General features: G+C 41.6%; 2 protein-coding genes across 3 annotated transcripts; both read left to right on the forward strand.

Annotated features, from left to right (window-relative positions):
• The first annotated feature begins 7 nt into the window (after window positions 1-7).
• On the forward strand, window positions 8-3,555 carry RPL18A (ribosomal protein L18a). Its single transcript, XM_082279811.1, has 5 exons — window positions 8-75; window positions 469-648; window positions 1,235-1,364; window positions 2,876-2,985; window positions 3,406-3,555. Exons 1-5 carry the CDS (start codon window positions 58-60, stop codon window positions 3,496-3,498), a joined length of 531 nt encoding a protein of 176 aa, XP_082135937.1. The 5' UTR covers window positions 8-57; the 3' UTR covers window positions 3,499-3,555.
• A 1,448-nt stretch (window positions 3,556-5,003) lies between these two features.
• Window positions 5,004-14,468, forward strand: KICS2 (KICSTOR subunit 2). 2 transcript variants are annotated; one of them, XM_082280808.1, is made up of 4 exons: window positions 5,004-5,239; window positions 7,295-7,368; window positions 7,447-7,583; window positions 11,767-14,468. In XM_082280808.1, the coding sequence occupies exons 1-4, from the start codon at window positions 5,005-5,007 to the stop codon at window positions 12,581-12,583; spliced, it is 1,263 nt and encodes a 420-aa protein (XP_082136934.1). In that variant the 5' UTR covers window position 5,004; the 3' UTR covers window positions 12,584-14,468. The 2 variants fall into 2 exon arrangements, with proteins under 2 accessions (XP_082136934.1, XP_082136933.1); XM_082280807.1 differs by having other exon boundaries at window positions 7,295-7,583.
• Window positions 14,469-17,921: the final 3,453 nt, after the last annotated feature.

Here is a 17,921-nt window from a genome sequence, read left to right on the forward strand (position 1 = left end):
GCGGCGGAGCACGCGGCCGTCCCTTTCCTTTCCTACGGGCCGCGGCGGAGGAGCGCCATGAAGGCGTCGGGCACCGTGAGTAGGGGCCGGGGCCCGGCGAGCGCAGCCGGGGCCGGGAGTGGGGCCGACGTGGCCGTCGGCAGGGTGGCTATGGTGCGTTGTAGCGCTCGAGAGCGGCCCATGCGTGCCCGAACGGCGCCGCCTGGCTCGTGAGGCGCCGAGGGGCCAACATGGCGGCGGCGCCGCTCCCGCCTGGTGCGGGCCCAGATTGGCGGGCGGCATCGCGGGGAGATCCACGGGGAGATCGACCCGCCCGGCGCAAGGGGCTCTCTCCGCTTCTGGATTGAGTTCCTCTCGTCGCGCTGTTCCTTTCTGGAGCCGCGGAACCTGCGGCGGGTTCGGCGCGGGGTGGGCGCGATGGTGGTGCTCGCTCACTCTGCGGGCCGCCTGTGTTTCGTGTTCCTCCAGCTGCGGGAGTACAAGGTGGTCGGGCGCTGCCTGCCCACGCCGAAATGTACGACGCCTCCTCTGTATCGCATGCGGATCTTCGCTCCGAACCATGTCGTCGCCAAGTCCCGGTTCTGGTACTTTGTTTCTCAGTTGAAGAAGATGAAGAAGTCTTCTGGAGAGATTGTGTACTGTGGCCAGGTGAAGGATTAGAAACCTAAAAACGTGGGAGGGTCTTATGGAATTCCAGCAGGTTTATGTGGAAGGATTTTATAGGAATCACAGTTATTGGGTGTGAGGTTGAAAGCCATTCATCTTCCAGTTGCTGTGAAAAGGAGTGACAAGTTTGATTTTTGAATGTAGTGGTACCTGTCCTGTAAACTAAATAGAAACTTATTTACTGCTTCAGAATTATGAGCCATGTTTCGCTCAGTGTTGCTCTCTTGTTCTTAGACTTCGTTCATTGTGCCATATACCTTTTAACAAGCATCTGGATATTCATAACCCTGGGAAAGTGGATGTTTATATGCTTACACTCCTGTATCTTGATACCTAAAGAACACTCTTTAGAGCTGAAATCTTGTATTTTTCTTTGAATTACTATAGTTTTCCACTCTCAATTACCAAAACTTAAATCCAGCTATGCTGGTAAGGGGAAGGAGTTGTTTTTTGACAGTAAGACTTAAAACAGTGGTTTTGTTAGAGCTCTGAAATAGTTATTATTAAAATTGTAAAATGGTGATAGTACATCATCTCTAACTACTACCATGTTCTTGTGTAATTCCAGGTGTATGAGAAGTCCCCTCTGCGGGTAAAAAATTTTGGTATTTGGTTGCGCTATGATTCTCGTAGTGGAACCCACAACATGTACAGGGAATACAGAGATTTGACCACTGCGGGTGCTGTCACTCAGTGCTGTGAGTATATGTGACTGTTGAGTTATAAAATATAAGCAGAAGATTAAATCTCAAACTAGGTGTAAAGCATGCTGACTTAATCCATGGTAAAATAGCTGAAACACTTGGAAAAAATAAAGGAGGAAGTTGCCAGATATTCCATAGATGTTTATCTGTTATCCATGTGGTATCTGACTTGTTACCTCTCTTTATACAGTTTCTCTGACTGGAAAGTATTCCCACTTCATTTTGGTGTGTCTTTCTACAATTCTAGTAATGAGTTTTGCTATACAAACTGAAAATTTAATGACTTTTTAGGTGCTGTATTTCCTGCACTGTGTTGATTTAAGGTAGTCATCTTCCCAAGTCTTGTGAGTAGAGTATTTCAGAGATCATGTGGAACATACTAGCATCTGTCCTTTGGAGAACAAGTTAAAAAAAAATCAGGAAATTTTTTTTTTAACAGGAAAAAAACCCAATTGTTACTCCAAGATCTCATTGTCTCATTTCAGGGAGAATTAATGTTTGTCCTGATTTCAGTCTGCTTTGCGAAGTACTTGAGGGATAGACTATTTGTATAGTTGGTGCTGTTGATATTTGACTCCAAGGTGTTAGAAGCACTACAGATTGCACATAAAAACCCAAAGAATATTGTTCTTAATAATGATATTCTTGTCATGTGTGCAAATATTAAATGTATCTTGTCGCCTTTCAAAAGCTGAAGTGCTGTTGAAAGTGAAATTTAAGGTTCTACATTAACGTATGATAATCCCTGTTAATTAATATACTGAAGGATTGCTTAAGAGACCTAGGAATCTTATTTTTCATGGTATAATGATTGATACTTTTATATTCAAGAATAGTCGTGACAGGTAAGTTTTTAATAGGTGTGTTAGATCTTCATGGGAAACACTAGTATTTCAGCAGACATACCTTATGGAACTAGCAATGGATGTGATTTGAAGCCAGTGATTTGCACTGCTGAATCGAGGAATTTTCAGGTAGCCCAGGTACAGATGCTTCCTCCTATTCTGAAAGCCTGATTATGTGGGATGAACATCAATTCATGGTTCTATTGCTGGTCAATTTCAATAAAAGTAAAGATAACCTCACGTCATACCTTTACTTGCACCTTCCTGCTGGAAGGGAAATTGTTTTGGAGTTCATGTGTCTTTCCAGTAATTGTATTTCAGTGTTCATTCTGAATCACAGGATTTTTTTCTCTTGGAAGAGATTAAGTAGTCCTAGGTATCTTATGTCTGTGTGTACTTGAAATTGGACAAGAAGAGTAAGATAGCACTTCCTGTTGAGGAGCTTACTTAGAACTTAAAGGAAGAATTTGCTGTTGCTTGTTGGTTTTGTGATATTTTTGCCATCACTTCAATATATTAGAAACTGTGATTTTAATTACAGCTGATCAGAAATTTTAAAAGTTGTAGATGGCACTATGAACATTTCTTAAACAAAAGGCTGTCAGATTCTTAAACTGAAAATGTAATGAAATTTATTTTTAATGAGTTCTGTTGTTCCAGACCGTGATATGGGAGCCCGTCATCGTGCCCGTGCTCACTCTATTCAGATCATGAAGGTTGAGGAAATTGCTGCCAGCAAGTGCCGCAGACCAGCAGTCAAGCAGTTCCATGTAAGTGAGCCAACACTGCAGTGGCCAGTGGGTCCTGGTCTAATGCTGGACTCAAGAGGGGATCTCTTGTGTGGTATAGGTTTGCTTTGCAGCCAGAAATATGGCAGGAACCAAACTTTGGTGCATATGTTTATGGTATATTATGATCAAAGCTGCTACTGCTAGAAGTATTTGGAAGAAAGTCACAGTAAAGCAAATGCATGTTATGGTGCAGAAAACATGCCTCTTACTGGCATTACTTTGAAAAAAAGAATGCAGAATTAAGGTGTTTGTTAAGTCCTCTGAAGTATATATTAATTTGTGGATGGATTACTTTTCTAAGCATAAGTTAGTTACTGAATGCAACTTGGCTATTTATTGCAAACTGTTTTCTGTTGTTTATCTAATACCTCAATTAACATAGAAACACTTTTCTTGCAGGATTCTAAGATCAAGTTCCCGCTGCCACACAGAGTTCTGCGTCGTCAGCACAAACCACGTTTCACTACCAAGAGACCAAATACTTTCTATTAAATACAAAAACATGTTGTCAACTCTGTGTTGCAATAAAGGTCTTACTGGAACCTTTCACTCCCAGTTGTCTTTTGGAGATGGTGTTCTGATTATCTAGGAGTCCCCCTTCTTACTCTTTTATTTTCTGTAAACCATTGGCAGCCTACTATTTACAGCTGTGATTGCCTTGAACAGGTGAGTGTTTCAGGTGCTGACTTAAATTACCAAAATATCCCATCAATAAATCAGATTTTAATAACCAACTTTCCAGGTCAGAGAAGTCTGTTGTCGAGCAGCTGTAAAATCCTACATCCATTTTGTTCTTTTGGCACACAAAGTGAACAGTTGAATTCAGGAAGAAGGCACCTTCTGGTGCATGCAGAACTCAGACTTGTCAGCTGTAGGAATAAAGACCTCATAAATTCAGTTAAGCTGCTTCAAATTTTAAGCATTTAAATCCAAAATTTTATTTCTAAACTGAATCTTTTCAGGGATGTTGCACACTGTACTTAATAAGCTCACAAGTATGCATACAGAGGTGCCTGTGTTTAGAAAAGTGATGAAGGGCTTGGCAGATTTATCCTTTTATTAGACCAGTGAATGAAAATTGTGACAATTTTTATATCCAAGCCCAAATCCTCAGGCTACTTCGCTTACAGTAAGAAGCTTGCAGACACTGTGTAGTTAGGGTTTATTTAAAAGGCTGCTTCATACCTAAAGCTGGTGCTTGCATCTGATACCCATTTTCAGTGATGGTGTTTCCTGAACAAGAGGCAGGCAGCCACTTAAATTAGTACACAGGTCATAGTAGTGTTGAAGAGCTGATGCTGTGTTTTGTCCAAATGTCAGCCTAAAAGCAGCTGCAGGTGCTGTTAAGAGTGCAGGGAAATACTGTGCAGAGAGGAAACTAGGAGTGTGTTCATTCTGGGTTAGCTGGAGAGCTGCAACTCAACCTGGAGGGGAGCTGCATCAGTGCAAGGGCGGGTAGTTCTGCGGAACTGGGACCAGCCAGTACTGCCACAGCGAGCTTCCCTTCTACTGCCTGGCCGTGTGGCTCAGCCTTGTGCTCCTCATCGCCTCCACGGAGAATCAGTTCAGGCAGCTCTTGCGTCTGAAATATGAACTGAAGAAAATGGGATTAATGTGGGCAATCCACAATCTCCCAGTCGCAAGGGAGGGAGAAACTAAACCCTAAGTAGCTGGAAGGTCCAGTGGGAGTCAGATGAGAATAACGGCCTCAGACTTTGGATTTTAGAGCTTTTTTTAACGGAAAGAACAACTCAGCAGGAAAGTGGGTTTCAGCTTCAAGCTTACAGCATGAAACGCAGGGCGGAGGCGAGCGAGCGGGCGGTCCCACGGCCCGGCGCTCCCGGGCCCTTCCGCTGCCCGCCCGCCAGCAGCGCGAGCCCCGGCCCGTCACGTGACCCCGAGCAGGCCGCTCCCCGCCCCGCGGGTCACGTGTTCCCTCGCGCGGGCGGGCGGGCGCCGGACGCGGAAGTCGCGGCCGCTGCGGAGGCGCCGGGCGGGATGGGGGAGTCGATCCCGCTGGGAGCGCCGGTGCCGGTGGAGCAGGCCGTGCTGGAGACCTTCTTTTCCCACCTAGGCATCTTCTCCTACGACAAGGCCAAGGACAATGTGGAGAAGGAGCGGGAGGCCAACAAGAGCGCGGGGTCCAGCTGGCTGGCGCTGCTGGCCGGGCTGGCGCACCTGGCGGCGGCCGAGAAGGCCTATCACAGCATGACCTTCCTGGGACAGAAGCTAGGTACCGCTCCGGGGAGGGAGGGACCGGCTCTCCCAACCCGCGCCGCGCCGGCCTCGGGCTGGGGGCCTGCCCCGCGCTGGGCTCCGCGGGTGCGGAGCGGGCGGCTGGGAGGTCACCTGGCAGCCGGTGTTTGCACGGTGCTGCGTACTCGAGGTCTCTGGGGGCCCTGCCTCGGCGGGTGCGTGCATGTGCGCCTGAAAGACGAGTGCTGGGTTAGTGAGTGTCCGTGGGCCCGCTGAGAAATCGGCTGTGCCATTTGTGCTGCCCTTAAAGAATGAACGAGAGGACAGGTGCCGTGCAGGTGGCACACTGGCTATTGTGCCAGTCGATGCATCTCTTCGTTGGCGGGCAGGGTACCTACCCGCCCTTCCCCAGATTTAGGCAGAGGTGTTTCTGTGTTGAGATGCTCTGGCTTAGATATCGGTAAAGATGAGCTTACTGGGGTAACCAAAGCGTTAAAGCTTTTTCACCTTATATTAGAGGTGTGGATATGTAAGTACTCGGGGCTGGAGATAGCGTCCTAGGAGTTGTTATCTATGCAGATACTGCAGGATCTCAGAAAGCTTTGGCCACGATCTCAGCTGCTTTGTGTTTTGTCAGTAAGTGAACAGAAAAATCCCAAACTGGCACAGAACAAGCTTCCATGACGTTACCCTTTGGGCAAAGCTGCTTATTTTCTTTTTGAACTGCAGATGGGCATGGGAAATGGATCAAAGGATATGAGTCTGATGCATAGCTCATTAAACCATCAAGAAAATCCGCCTTTGTTGTTTAAGTGGTGACTTGGAACTATTTATAAGATCTTTACAGCCAAAACTCTGTCTATAAGGCTGACTTTAAAGGGTGAATTTGGTGCTTGCAGAAAGGATAAAGGTGACAACAGAAAGGGCAGAGTTTTGCTTGTTTATTTATTTACTTTATGAACAACTACAATAGATTATTCTTTCTCTTGCCCGTGTCCAGGGGGCTATTCATGTCTTACAATTGGAGCTGTTTCACTATGATAGCCAATTCTCTACCTTTCTACCTCAAATGTCAGTGGTCACCTTTGAACACTGTGTGTGTAAAAGGAATGTGGAAAGAGCTATCCACCACTACAAAATTTATAAGTGGTTTCAAAGTGGAACCTGAATTTGGAATCTTTAAAAAATTCAGACTCAATCCCTGTGGTCTTTGCTCTGCTGCAGCTGTTGAGTGCCAGAATGGCACCTTAGGTCTTCTGCAAATAGAAGCTATGAAATAAGGCTAGTACATTTGTACAGCCTTTCCATAATGTCAAAGTTAAATATCTTTTATTTTGACCCTTTGCTCCTGTCTTCCTTTCTTTTTTAAATTCCTCATAGTGTTGAGCAGGTAGAATGGGGCACAGATGACTTCTTGTTCTCCCTCCCTCCCTTCGGGTTTTAGTTATGGATTAATCTGCACTGTGGTCTCACTGGGATAAAGCGTGATTTTTTCCCATTGAATTCTGGTTTATAGTGACATTAAGAAACATTTGATTTGTACGCACAGATGTCACATGGTTCCCATTTAAAGGTTGCTTCGTGAATTTAAGTGCTTCACGATTGAAGAGGGCTTGTTAAGGGAATTCTCTGGGAAAGATCTAGAGTTATTAATAGGAGTGGAGGCTATTAAGATTTGATCAGTCAAGTCATGATGACTTAATTCTTCTGACTTACATAGATAACAGTATTTCTAGGTCATATATCATAGCAGTAAATTTAACTGAACCCTGGGTTTCTTAAAAGTCATGTCGTAACTGAGGCAGCTGTGAAGGAGTTGTTGTTTTGAAGCAGCCATTGGCTGCTGAGACATGAAGTGGGACAAGTGTAGCTTGCATGAAATTATATAAAGTTCTTCTCAGCATATGCTCTGTAATTCAGTTACTTGCAGAATAAAACACTGAATTTTGTTTCTTTGTTAAAAGAAGTACTGTAATTAAACCATACTTACAAACAACTAGATATATAATCACAAGTACAAGAATTTTCCAGTATTGCTGTCTATCTTTGCTGTCCCTGGATTTTGGTAATACCTCCATATTTATCTGAACAGGTGGTCAGTCATTCTTCAGCCGAAAGGACTCCATCCGAACCATCTACACATCTCTGCATAATGAGCTGAAGAAGGTGGTGGCGACGGGTCACAATGCACTAGGAGGAACAGCTCCTCACTTGGAAGAGCTGCTTTCTCACCTGTCTGAACAGCTCTGTTTTTTTGTTCAGGCTCGGATGGAAATTGCTGACTTCTATGAAAAAATGTACACGCTCAGCACCCAAAAGTTCATTAACTCTGAGGAACTGGTAAACATTTTGGAATCCATCTTAAAGAAATACAGTTCAAGGTCAGTGCTTCTTTGCTGGCAGTATGTACTCAGACACGTGATCTGTAATACCTGATGTTGACGTTCAAAGCAAACCTAAAGACTTTACTGTCCTTTGACTGCTGAACAGCACAGTCCCTTCACGAATTCATGTGTGAAGTCTGTGTTGGCCAGCAGCATGTTCGTTTTAAGAAGAGAGGAAGAGTGATTTTCCTTTTATAAGATGCAAGGCTTCTTGCACTTTTTCTTTGGCAGGGGAGCAGAAACAAGCCTTAATTTCATGTGGACTTCAGTAAAAGTGACATAAATAAAGCAAATACTTGTGTGACAGTTTTACTTTTTAGGCTAGAATATATGTTTGCTTAGATCTAAAAGCTACACCACAACTCTCTGGCCTACCTGGGAGGGCTTTAGGGTGCTCTGTTACCACTTCTCTTGAGGGGTCTTGGAGCCACTAGGAGGAGCACCTCTGAGCCTTTGGTCCCTGCCAATATGGTTGCTTGAAGTTAAGATTTAATAGTTCCTGTTAAAAAATCCCAGGAGGTTTCTAGATGAGGGTAGGAGGGGTATTTCACATCTAACTTACATGCCTTGAAAATGATGGCAGTTTAAAAGAGAGTTTTTGAATGCTTGTCAACACACTCAAATTCTACCTCTTCATTTTAAACCAAAAAAGGTAGCCATTGTAGGAAGTTAACTGTCAGATGTGGTTGCATTTTTTAAAATCTTTGTTAGTGAAATAGTGTTTAAGAAGACTTTTGGGGAAAATATTCACAGGTCTTACTTTTTTCAGTTATGATTTTTAAAGTGTTCACCTAGGAAAAATCAAAATAATTCAGTGCTGCTTTCTCATATTTCAAATTGAAGCACTGCAGTTGATTCCCTTATATTTTTAGGGATAACTTTGGCAAATTGCTACATAATTTTGCAACCTGAAAATCAAAACTAGTCTATATGATCTTACTAATGATGTTTTGCAATTCTTAGCTTCTGACCACTTAAAATATCAGGGCTGTTAGTCCAATAAAAGCTTGAAACTTAGATATATTTTCCTTGATGTGATACACATTAAGGAGTAAAGGGAAGTAAGTTTAGGGGTTTGGATGGTTTTTTGTTGGCATTTTTTTGTTTGGGTGTTTTTTTGAGAAGTTGATTTCTGTTGTACAGTAACCACTGCCATCTGTTCTGAGCATGTGCTAAATCAACAGAACTGTTAAAAAATCTGAAAACTGAAATTTGTACTTTGATGAAGTGATTTACGTGCATACAAAATGTTTTACTATGCTATTTAAATAAATTTCACTGATACGTTTGTACTTCTAAGGCATTATATGTTATATAATATGTTTATATAATATATATTATGTAACTATATGTATTATAACATCTTTAAAAAAATAAGTAATGTCTCCCTGGAAAAAATACTGATGATCATGCTTTGGGTTAACAAGCAATCTTTAAGATGGAGACAATCTAAGATGCTGTCAGAACTAATTCAGTACCTGCAGTGTGCTCCTCCCCAGTGGCCTACAGAATATTTCTGAAACAGTGGGTAAAATGATATATTCCTTTAGTCCTTCCTTTTAGTTTCTTCATAGCTCAGATCAGTTTCTGGGGTGTGTTATGTTGATATGTACTGGCTGCAAGGCATTTCTGCTTTACAGGTGAAAGATCAAATAAACACATCCTTACACAGCCTCTTCCCTCTGTCAGTATATTCCTCACTCATAGCTGAGGATTTGTGCCATTATTTCAGCCAGCTGTGCTAAGGCCAGACAGGATGTGTGTTTTTTTAGATAGGTTCTGGCCTTGGTTTCTTTCCTTTATATGTGAAAATAGCTGGTCAGATAATGTAGAGGAAATACCTGTTTGCTGGTGAAGGAACAGCAGAATTGACTGTTAACGAGACATATTGTTTGTATCTGAAATGCCATCTGAAAAGCTATTTTGTTATGATTTTATTACTACTTATTGCTGACTTGTATATGGCCAATACTAGATATTTTCCTTTCCATTTTTCTCTAGAATACATCTGGAGAAGTAACTTCTCCTGAAATTTTTAACTGTTGGTTTGGGTGGGATCTTCAATAATTAAAGCAGCATCAGAAGCAGGATCATTTAAAAGCTTAGTTTAAAATGAATAAGTAACTATAACACCTATTTTGATAAAATTTTTTTAAAGTGTTTAATGTTTTTTATCTAGTCAGCATTGGGTAATATGTGCATGAATGTGTGATCTGTGGAAGGAAAAAGAAAATGTGGCTTCTTCACAGTCTGCAAAACACAGCTACCATCCCTCTGCTTTCAAGAATGGTTAGGAGGAAAAAAATCAATTTTCCAACGTGTTTTTAAACTTTAACACTCTGGCTTATGAAATATTGTAAAAACTTGTCTGTTTTACATGACACAGCTCAGTTGGATGCTTCTACGTTATAAAACTCAATTACAGCAGATACACGTAGTACATAACTTGTCAGTTTACTCTGCAATCATATCAAGCTTCTCAGCTGTGGCTAAGGTGTGTATTTTTGGATTAAAACAGTTTAGCAAATCCTGCTGGACAATGAAACGTTAAGAAAGCCATGAAGCAAAGTAGAAGTGGGAAGCTGTACATCAGAATGTTAATTTAATCTAGGAGACTTTGGCAGTTGTGCCTTAGTAAGGATTTTTAAATTGCTTTTAAGATTGAAGAAAACTTTCTTGGTCTGACTGCAAATGTGTTTAAATCGCTGTGCTGTGTGTCATTTGATGGAACTGTCTGCAACAGATAATGTTGTGTAGTGCTTTCTGTACTGTCTTAAAATACCACAGCAAAACTGGTTTTGGTGAATGCCAAAACCATTGGAGATATTTAATGACTGTTAGAAATTATTTTTAGTTGACTCTTGTTTGTTCAAAGGAATGTAAATATGCTCTGGACTTCTCAGCCCAATTTGGACTTGCATCTTAATAACAAATCCTTGAAGATACAAATTGTGGCTTCCAAAAAAAAGAGATGGTTACAGATAGTGATAAAATTGGCAGACATTTTTCACAAGCCAAGGAGTTAATGTTTCGACAAGAACTTGAGGAAAAGTCAGAGAAAAAGTCATGAAGGGAGAGGGGATGAAAAGCCTGAAATTTTCATTCTCGCTTCTGATCCACAACAAAATGAAGTTGTTTTGGTTTTGAACCAGCTATTTCCAAAACAGATGTTATTTGTTGTGTCCTGGAAGCTGATGGGAATAATGACTTTGCTTTAGTTTTGGCTGAAGATGAGCTGTTAAAAGTTGGAAAAATTCTGTGTAAACTTTATTGTTTTAAACCAATAACAAGACCCAAGATATTTTTCTGAAGTGAGAAGGTGAATCTGTCTTTACTTAAATGGAAACCTCATCAAGTCTTGTCCTTGAACTTTTCATTGTTCTTTATTAGAGACCTCTTTAAGAGTCCTAAATGCCAATGAGGGAACACATTTACTAAAAAAGCCACTTCTGTATTTGCTGAAGGCTCATTTTTTCTAAAGCTAGAAATTTTACATTACAGTTTTTCATGGTTCCAGTTAAGTATGTTATTATTGATGATGTTTGCAAATAATAGGAGTATCATGGGAAGAGACGTAGACTGCATCTGTATTATTTTTTCTAAATGTCTGGGGAAAAAAAGTGAGAAGATAAAGAGTTGGTTATGGTTCCAGTTACTATTTTTTCTTGGCAATTTTATTGTGATTTACTAAAAAAGCAAAACCAAGCTCGGCTTGACTTCCTCATAGCTTCCCTATATGAACAAGAGATTCATAACATAATTCTTTGATTTAACTTAATATCTTACTGCTATTCCAGAGCCATCAAGGCATATATTACTGCCGGAAGACATTTTAAATTGGATCAGGATCACCTGAATTTAAAAAGAAATGGTGTTATATAGTAGTTCATGGATTAAGATAAACAGTGATTGTTCCTGAACTGATGGAATACAACTGCCTTACTTTGATAGAGAAATGTCTGGCAGGTGGTGTTTTTTGTGAGATGTGAAGCAGTTCATGAAAATATTTACCGTAATTATGTAGACAGAACTGTTATTTAAATAAGGAATATTATTGTTTGTTTACACTTTGCTCTGCTTTGATATTTGATATTTTGTCTGTTAACTGGCAAATAATATCTGATGATTTCACCGTTGTGTACAGCAGTTCTCATGTCTTGACTAATGTTATGTTTTCTAGATTTCATCATCCAATCCTCAGTCCTCTTGAAAGCAGTTTCCAGCTGGAGGTAGATGTGCTTGCACACCTCTTAAAGGCTCAGGCTCAGATCTCAGAGTGGAAGTTCCTTCCATCCCTGGTCAACTTGCACAGTGCTCACACAAAGCTACAGACTTGGGGCCAAATTTTTGAGAAACAGCGGGAGACCAAGAAGCACCTGTTTGGAGGGCAGTCTCAGAAGGCTGTGCAACCTCCACATCTCTTCCTCTGGCTGATGAAGCTCAAAAACATTCTCCTTGCCAAGTTTAGCTTTTACTTTCATGAGGCCCTTAGTCGACAGACAACAGCATCTGAAATGAAAACTTTGACTGCTAAAACAAATCCTGATTACTTTGGGAAAATTTCCAGTTTCATCCGGAAGTATGATGCTGTCAATGTTTCCTTAATTTTTGACAATCGTGGATCAGAGAGTTTTCAGGGACATGGTTATCATCACCCCCATTCATACAGGGAAGCCCCAAAAGGAGTGGATCAGTATCCTGCAGTGGTGTCCCTGCCCAGTGACAGGCCTGTTATGCACTGGCCCAATGTGATCATGATTATGACTGATAGAACCTCTGACCTCAACAGTTTGGAGAAGGTTGTTCACTTCTACGATGACAAAGTCCAAAGCACCTACTTTCTGACTCGCCCTGAACCTCACTTTACCATTGTAGTTATTTTTGAGTCCAAGAAGTCAGAAAGGGACTATCATTTTATCTCTTTTCTCAATGAAATTTCACATTCCCTTAAGAACTCCAAAGCTTTTGCAAGCTTGAAACCTGGATCCAAAGGGTGAAATACAAACTACTTACAAGTTGTCAAGGCAGTATGCCAGCCTTGAGGGAGCTGTAGTTTCTCAGAGTGTAATTGAAAAGGAACCATTTTTTAAAATGTTGTAAGTTCCTTTTTTTTTTTTTTAAGCTAACAAACACTTGAAGAAAAGTATTTTTGGGCAGTACGCCGTAGGGAAACTTAATCGGGGGGTGCTGAAGGGCCACTGTGGGTTTTTTTGGTGTGGTTTTCAGTACGATTAATTTTTTCAGTCCACAATTTTGTTGCCTGTATCAGAAAGGAATATATGCACTTTATCTTAGTCTGATCATCGACTGTCTTCTACAGAGTTTATTGAAAATGTGGTGAGGATGGAAGATACTATCTTTTCAGAAAACTGTATTGCCTGACAGGAATGATTTCTGGGAAATAAACACTGATGCAAGGGAATATTAAAAAAAGTGGACCTGCAAAGACACATTTTAAATAAAAATATGAGAATCAGAAAAGTGATTATTGTTAATTATAATTTAGTTTTCAAATGTTTTAAAATGCTATTTGAGCTCTCTGACACTCAGTTAAGCACTGGTGTCTTTTCTAAAGGCCCTGTGTTGTAAAGCTTGGTCATTGCTCCAGGACTTGGGCTGGGCAAGAAAAGCTGCAGCATGGCTTGAAAGGCTGGTATTCACTGGAGTGCTGTGACAGTGTCAGCCCAGTCCTGGCTCAGACTAACTGAAGCACACAAGCTGAATTTGAGCAGGTGTTCTAGAAGGAACAGCTCCATGGAAAAAGCACCAAGGCTCTTTTCAATTTGTACTTTTTTCTGGCTGACTTAAAAAATAAGAAGAAAAAGACAGGAAGAAATGCCCTTTCTAAATTATTTATTGTCTAATTTGCAGTTAATGTCAACCTAGATTTGTTTTCAGATTTTTATAACTATTTTTTCTCTCTGTTCAGTTTTAAATAATTTCATAATTAAGCCAAAACACTTTGGGGATTTGGATTTAAATATATAGCCTATGCAGTATGTTTACCTCATTCTTTCACCACTTTTAGGCTGCAGGGTTGGAAAAAGTATATTTTCTAGTTACCCTGAAAGTGCTTTAATTTGGAAATCAGGGTTTCCAAATACAATAAGGGAGTCAAATTGGCTGTACCTCTAGCCTTACATTGCAGGATTCTTCTGACTGTTAGCTATGCAGTTGTGCACGCACTTTCACGGGGGTTCAGGGGAACGGATGTATATATAAGTGTAGTAAAGCAAGGTCATTAGTTGACACTGTAATGTATAACATCATCAGGTTTGTTTTAAAAGGGAGTTTAAGTCAAAATGTTGGTTTCTGTTAAGATTGAACTATGAAAGATACCTTTGCGAACGTGTCTTTTAATGATTCCCTTTCTCTCCCACAGAAGGTTGTGGTAACTTGTCTTGCCTCTCTGCAAATGCTAATTTTTTACAATCATATAAGCACGTTCTGTTCTTGAAATACAAGCTCTGACTTCCACTTCGTGCCAAATGGAGCCTTCCATGCTTTGCTCTAACTATGTATTAGTCTGTTGCGAGTATCTGTGCTACTGCCTTTCACCTGAGGTCTTGGTCTGACTGCAGAACCACTTGCAAAAGCTGAATGTGCTCTTTGCCACTGGAAAATAACAGGGGTTGCAAATATACCAGCAGCTGGAGGGCACCTGTTTTTTTAAGAGTGTTACCCTTTGCAGCTCGAATTCCATTTTAACAGGACAAAGTTGCAAATGACAGTATTCAGAGAGTTGGTGTGCTTCCTTCTGTGGGACAGTGACCTTGTAATAACATGTAATTTTTACTTCCTCAGCCTGAGTAACACAAAAGAAACTGTTGCCAGAACTGGTTCCCGGTCTTCAGCAGTGTAAATAAAGTGTTGTACAAAATCTATCTGCCTGTGCAGTATTTCCCTGTCATAGTATGTGTGGGAAAGGGGACAGAAAACTGGAGGAAGAAGGTGTGTGGGACAGACACGTTTGTTTCTGAGTTGCAAGGGAGGAGTTGGAAGAGGTGGAAAGGAAATCTGCCCTTTGGAGCAGATCAGCAGCTTTTACCAGTTGCTGAAGGGGCTAGAGGCTGTTCCCAGTGGTTTTTATGGGAAGAAGAAAAGGAGGTGACTGTTCAGCAGACCTGGTAGCTCACATCACTCTCCTGTCATTGTCCTTGGCAAATGGTGTTTCAGAAGGGAAGGGAAGGGATGCTAGGTCGTATTTCTGTGCAGGAGAAGGTGGTTTGCTGCAGTTTTTTCTTCAGAGGGTCTTGGGGAAGCAATCACAGGAGCCTTATGACTCATAAGAATTTCTGGATATTTCAGTTGATGAAGAACCAAAGGGAGCCATAACCATTGCCATCGTGGTGTGGGAAGGGAGGGAATGGGAGAGGCTTGCAGGCAAATGATAGAATTGGGTGCTGGAGAAACTTGTGGGGCTGTCTCAGAGTCCTGTCCCTGTGGCTCTCCTTGTAAGATCTCAGCCTTAAATTAATATAACATGGGGAGCAGAAAACTCAGGCCGTAGGAAGTGGCTTGGATGAAGACAGGTGAGGGTGAAGAGAGGTGACATACAATCAAAATGAAATAGTGCTGCAGAGTTGAGGTGTGCTGGTACCAAAAATGAAGTGTGGGGAGTGTGAGTATGTGGGATGAATGAATATTTATAGATTTGTCAGATCCATGAAGACTCACAGCATAGTTTCTTACTTGATGCTTTTTGGAGTTTACATTTTAAATTACAAATGAGGTAATGGGGGGACTGTTGGGATTAGATATGTGGAAGAAATTCTTTGCTACAAACATGGTGAGATGCTGGAACAGACTGCCCAGAGAAGCTATGGTTGCCCCACCCCTGGCCAGGTTGGATGCAGCTTGGAGCAACCTGGTCTAGTGGAATGTGTCTCCAGCCATGGCAGGGGCTTGAAAGTAGATGGTCTTTAAGATCCCTGTCAACCCCAACCATTCTGTGGTTCTGTATCTATAATATAAAACTGGCTAGGCCAGAAATGAAAACCTGCATAATTAAGCAAGGGGAGGGAATGTATCTGTGGAGTAAGTAAAGGTGACCAGAAACTCAGTAACTGGAAAAAAAAAATTCATTACTAACTTCAGTACTGGAAAGATTGATCAGTGTCTTTGCTATAAGAACTGGAAAACAAATAGACACTTGCTGAACTGGTTGATACCCCCCCCATCTGCCAGCTTTTCCTCTACACCTATTTAGCTAAGCAAGACTTAATGTGCTAATGTACTTTGAAGGTCATGTATAAATGACTGCTTTAAATGCAAGATGTAAAGATATTTATGACAGCATACTGAAAGGCATTGCTTCCAGACGTATTTAAACATTGTTAAAACAGGTACTGAGATTTGATATTCCCAGTGCCATTCAGACTGCTTAGAATAGCAGTGTTGAAGCTTATTTTGTAGCAAATTTCATGGACCTCATCACTTGCTTGAGTCCATGAGGATACAGGCAGAATATTTAATTTAGTATCCTTTGCCTGCAGTGTGATTTTGACAGCAAATGTATTCTAAGAAGTCTTAGATATTTTATATTTATGTCTTGTAAGCTGTTTTCTTTTGCATGTGGTATTCAGGTTTTTCTTGAATAAGACATTTTTCCATTTCTCCTCCCTTTGCATAAAGACAGTGCAGGGAATGAAAACTAATATATTTTGTATTGTGCTATGAAGGACTGCAACATATGCATAATGCACGTAATACTCAGGCTTTAATGACCTAGAAGTAATGGAAGCTCCTGGTATCGGTTTGAATGCTAACACCTAGTGTTTATCTAATCCACTTTAAAAAAATACTTGCACTATAGCAGAAAGTAATTTTATGGCACTCACGCAGTTGATCATTGCTCTGGTCCTGTCTTCTTCATATAGGAGCCTTTTGAGACATTTGTGATCATTCTGGTGGTAGTTCTTTGATACCATATATCTGAGTATTCTTTGTGTATGTGCTTCAGGTCAGCCTGCTGCTGCCTTTGCACTGGGTCCCAGTCTTCTCATGACTAATCTTTGCTTGAGAAAATCAGCGGTGTGCTATACTTCATTCTGAAGTCCTGTTTTTTGGCCCAGTGCCTACAACCCCTCATCTTGCAGAAAGCAGGATGTCATGCAGCATGGCTGGTCCTGGGCTTGTGGTGAGCTCTGTGGTTGCTTCCAGAAGTGCTGGCACTAAGCTAGCTTAGTTGGCTGAAACCTTTGGTAGCCAGAAGTCCTGTTTTCAGACTCCCAGAGATGTAAGCCAGCCCTGCCCAGGTGGATGCAGCAGAGGCCAAGCACTCCTTACTTGCTTGGGCTCTGCCCGAGCCTCAAGAGCAGTAGGTCAGTGTTGCACCCACAGGAACAGCTATTGAGTGGCCCAGCAGGGATGGCCTTTGGGCTGCAATTGTGCAAAGGAGGGAGCTGTTTATTGGGAAAAGCAGAAGAGGCTCTGGAAATGAGAATGCTGACAAAGTAAAGCAATAGCATAATGCTTTGCAGACCTGACAAAAACAATACACAAGTCAAATGCAAGATGGAGCTGGACTCTGACTTCATGTTAGCAAAGGACTGATTTAAACATGAAGTCTGCTTTGGAGGATAAAGGTAACAGTTTTTTGCCATGACATTGCTTTAAGAACTCAATCATTTTCTACAGGAACTGGTCCTTTCCCTCTCTTGTGCATGCATGCACTTAACACATAGCCTGACTTATTTTGGTAATTTTGGTAATGGAGCTTTTCTGGGAGAGTTTGCCTGTTTGAGTTCAGTTTCTCCTAACTTTCAACCTGGTGTTGCAGCCACTGGGTCTGTGGTAGGGTAAGAGAGTTCTCCACCTTGCAGCTGGGACCTGGCTGTGCCTCAGCTGTACAGGGCAGTGGCAAGAAGAGCAAAATGCAGAAGGGGAGACAAGTCACTACAAGATGGGCTTGGGCAGATGGCAGCTCTGGGAAAGACAGGCAGGGAGAAAACAGATGCAGAATGACTGCACTGCAGAGGGACCATCAGCAGAAGATTTTTGTTGGCCTCTGCATTGCTGGCCTAATTTCACAGGAACCTATGTAAATTTTATTTGCTGAAAAAGCTGTGCTAGACCCCACCTGTAGTTGCAGCTGCTTGTTTTATGTGACTACTTTAAAATAACTATACTCTTTCTAGGAGGGTGGTGTTCCATCTTTAGGTACCAGCAGGCTTGGCAAAGCAGCTGATTTTGGGTAGATGATTGAGACAAGCTTTGTGGTATCCTGTTATTAGCTGGGATATGCTTCTACAATGCTACATGCTAACATCTGAAGCTTCAGAGCAGTGAAATGTTGTGCTTTATTTGTGCAGCTCACTGCTGATAAGATAAAAT

Source organism: Coloeus monedula (genome assembly GCF_965178545.1).
Source record: "Coloeus monedula genome assembly, chromosome: 4".
Taxonomy (NCBI): Eukaryota; Metazoa; Chordata; class Aves; order Passeriformes; family Corvidae; genus Coloeus; species Coloeus monedula.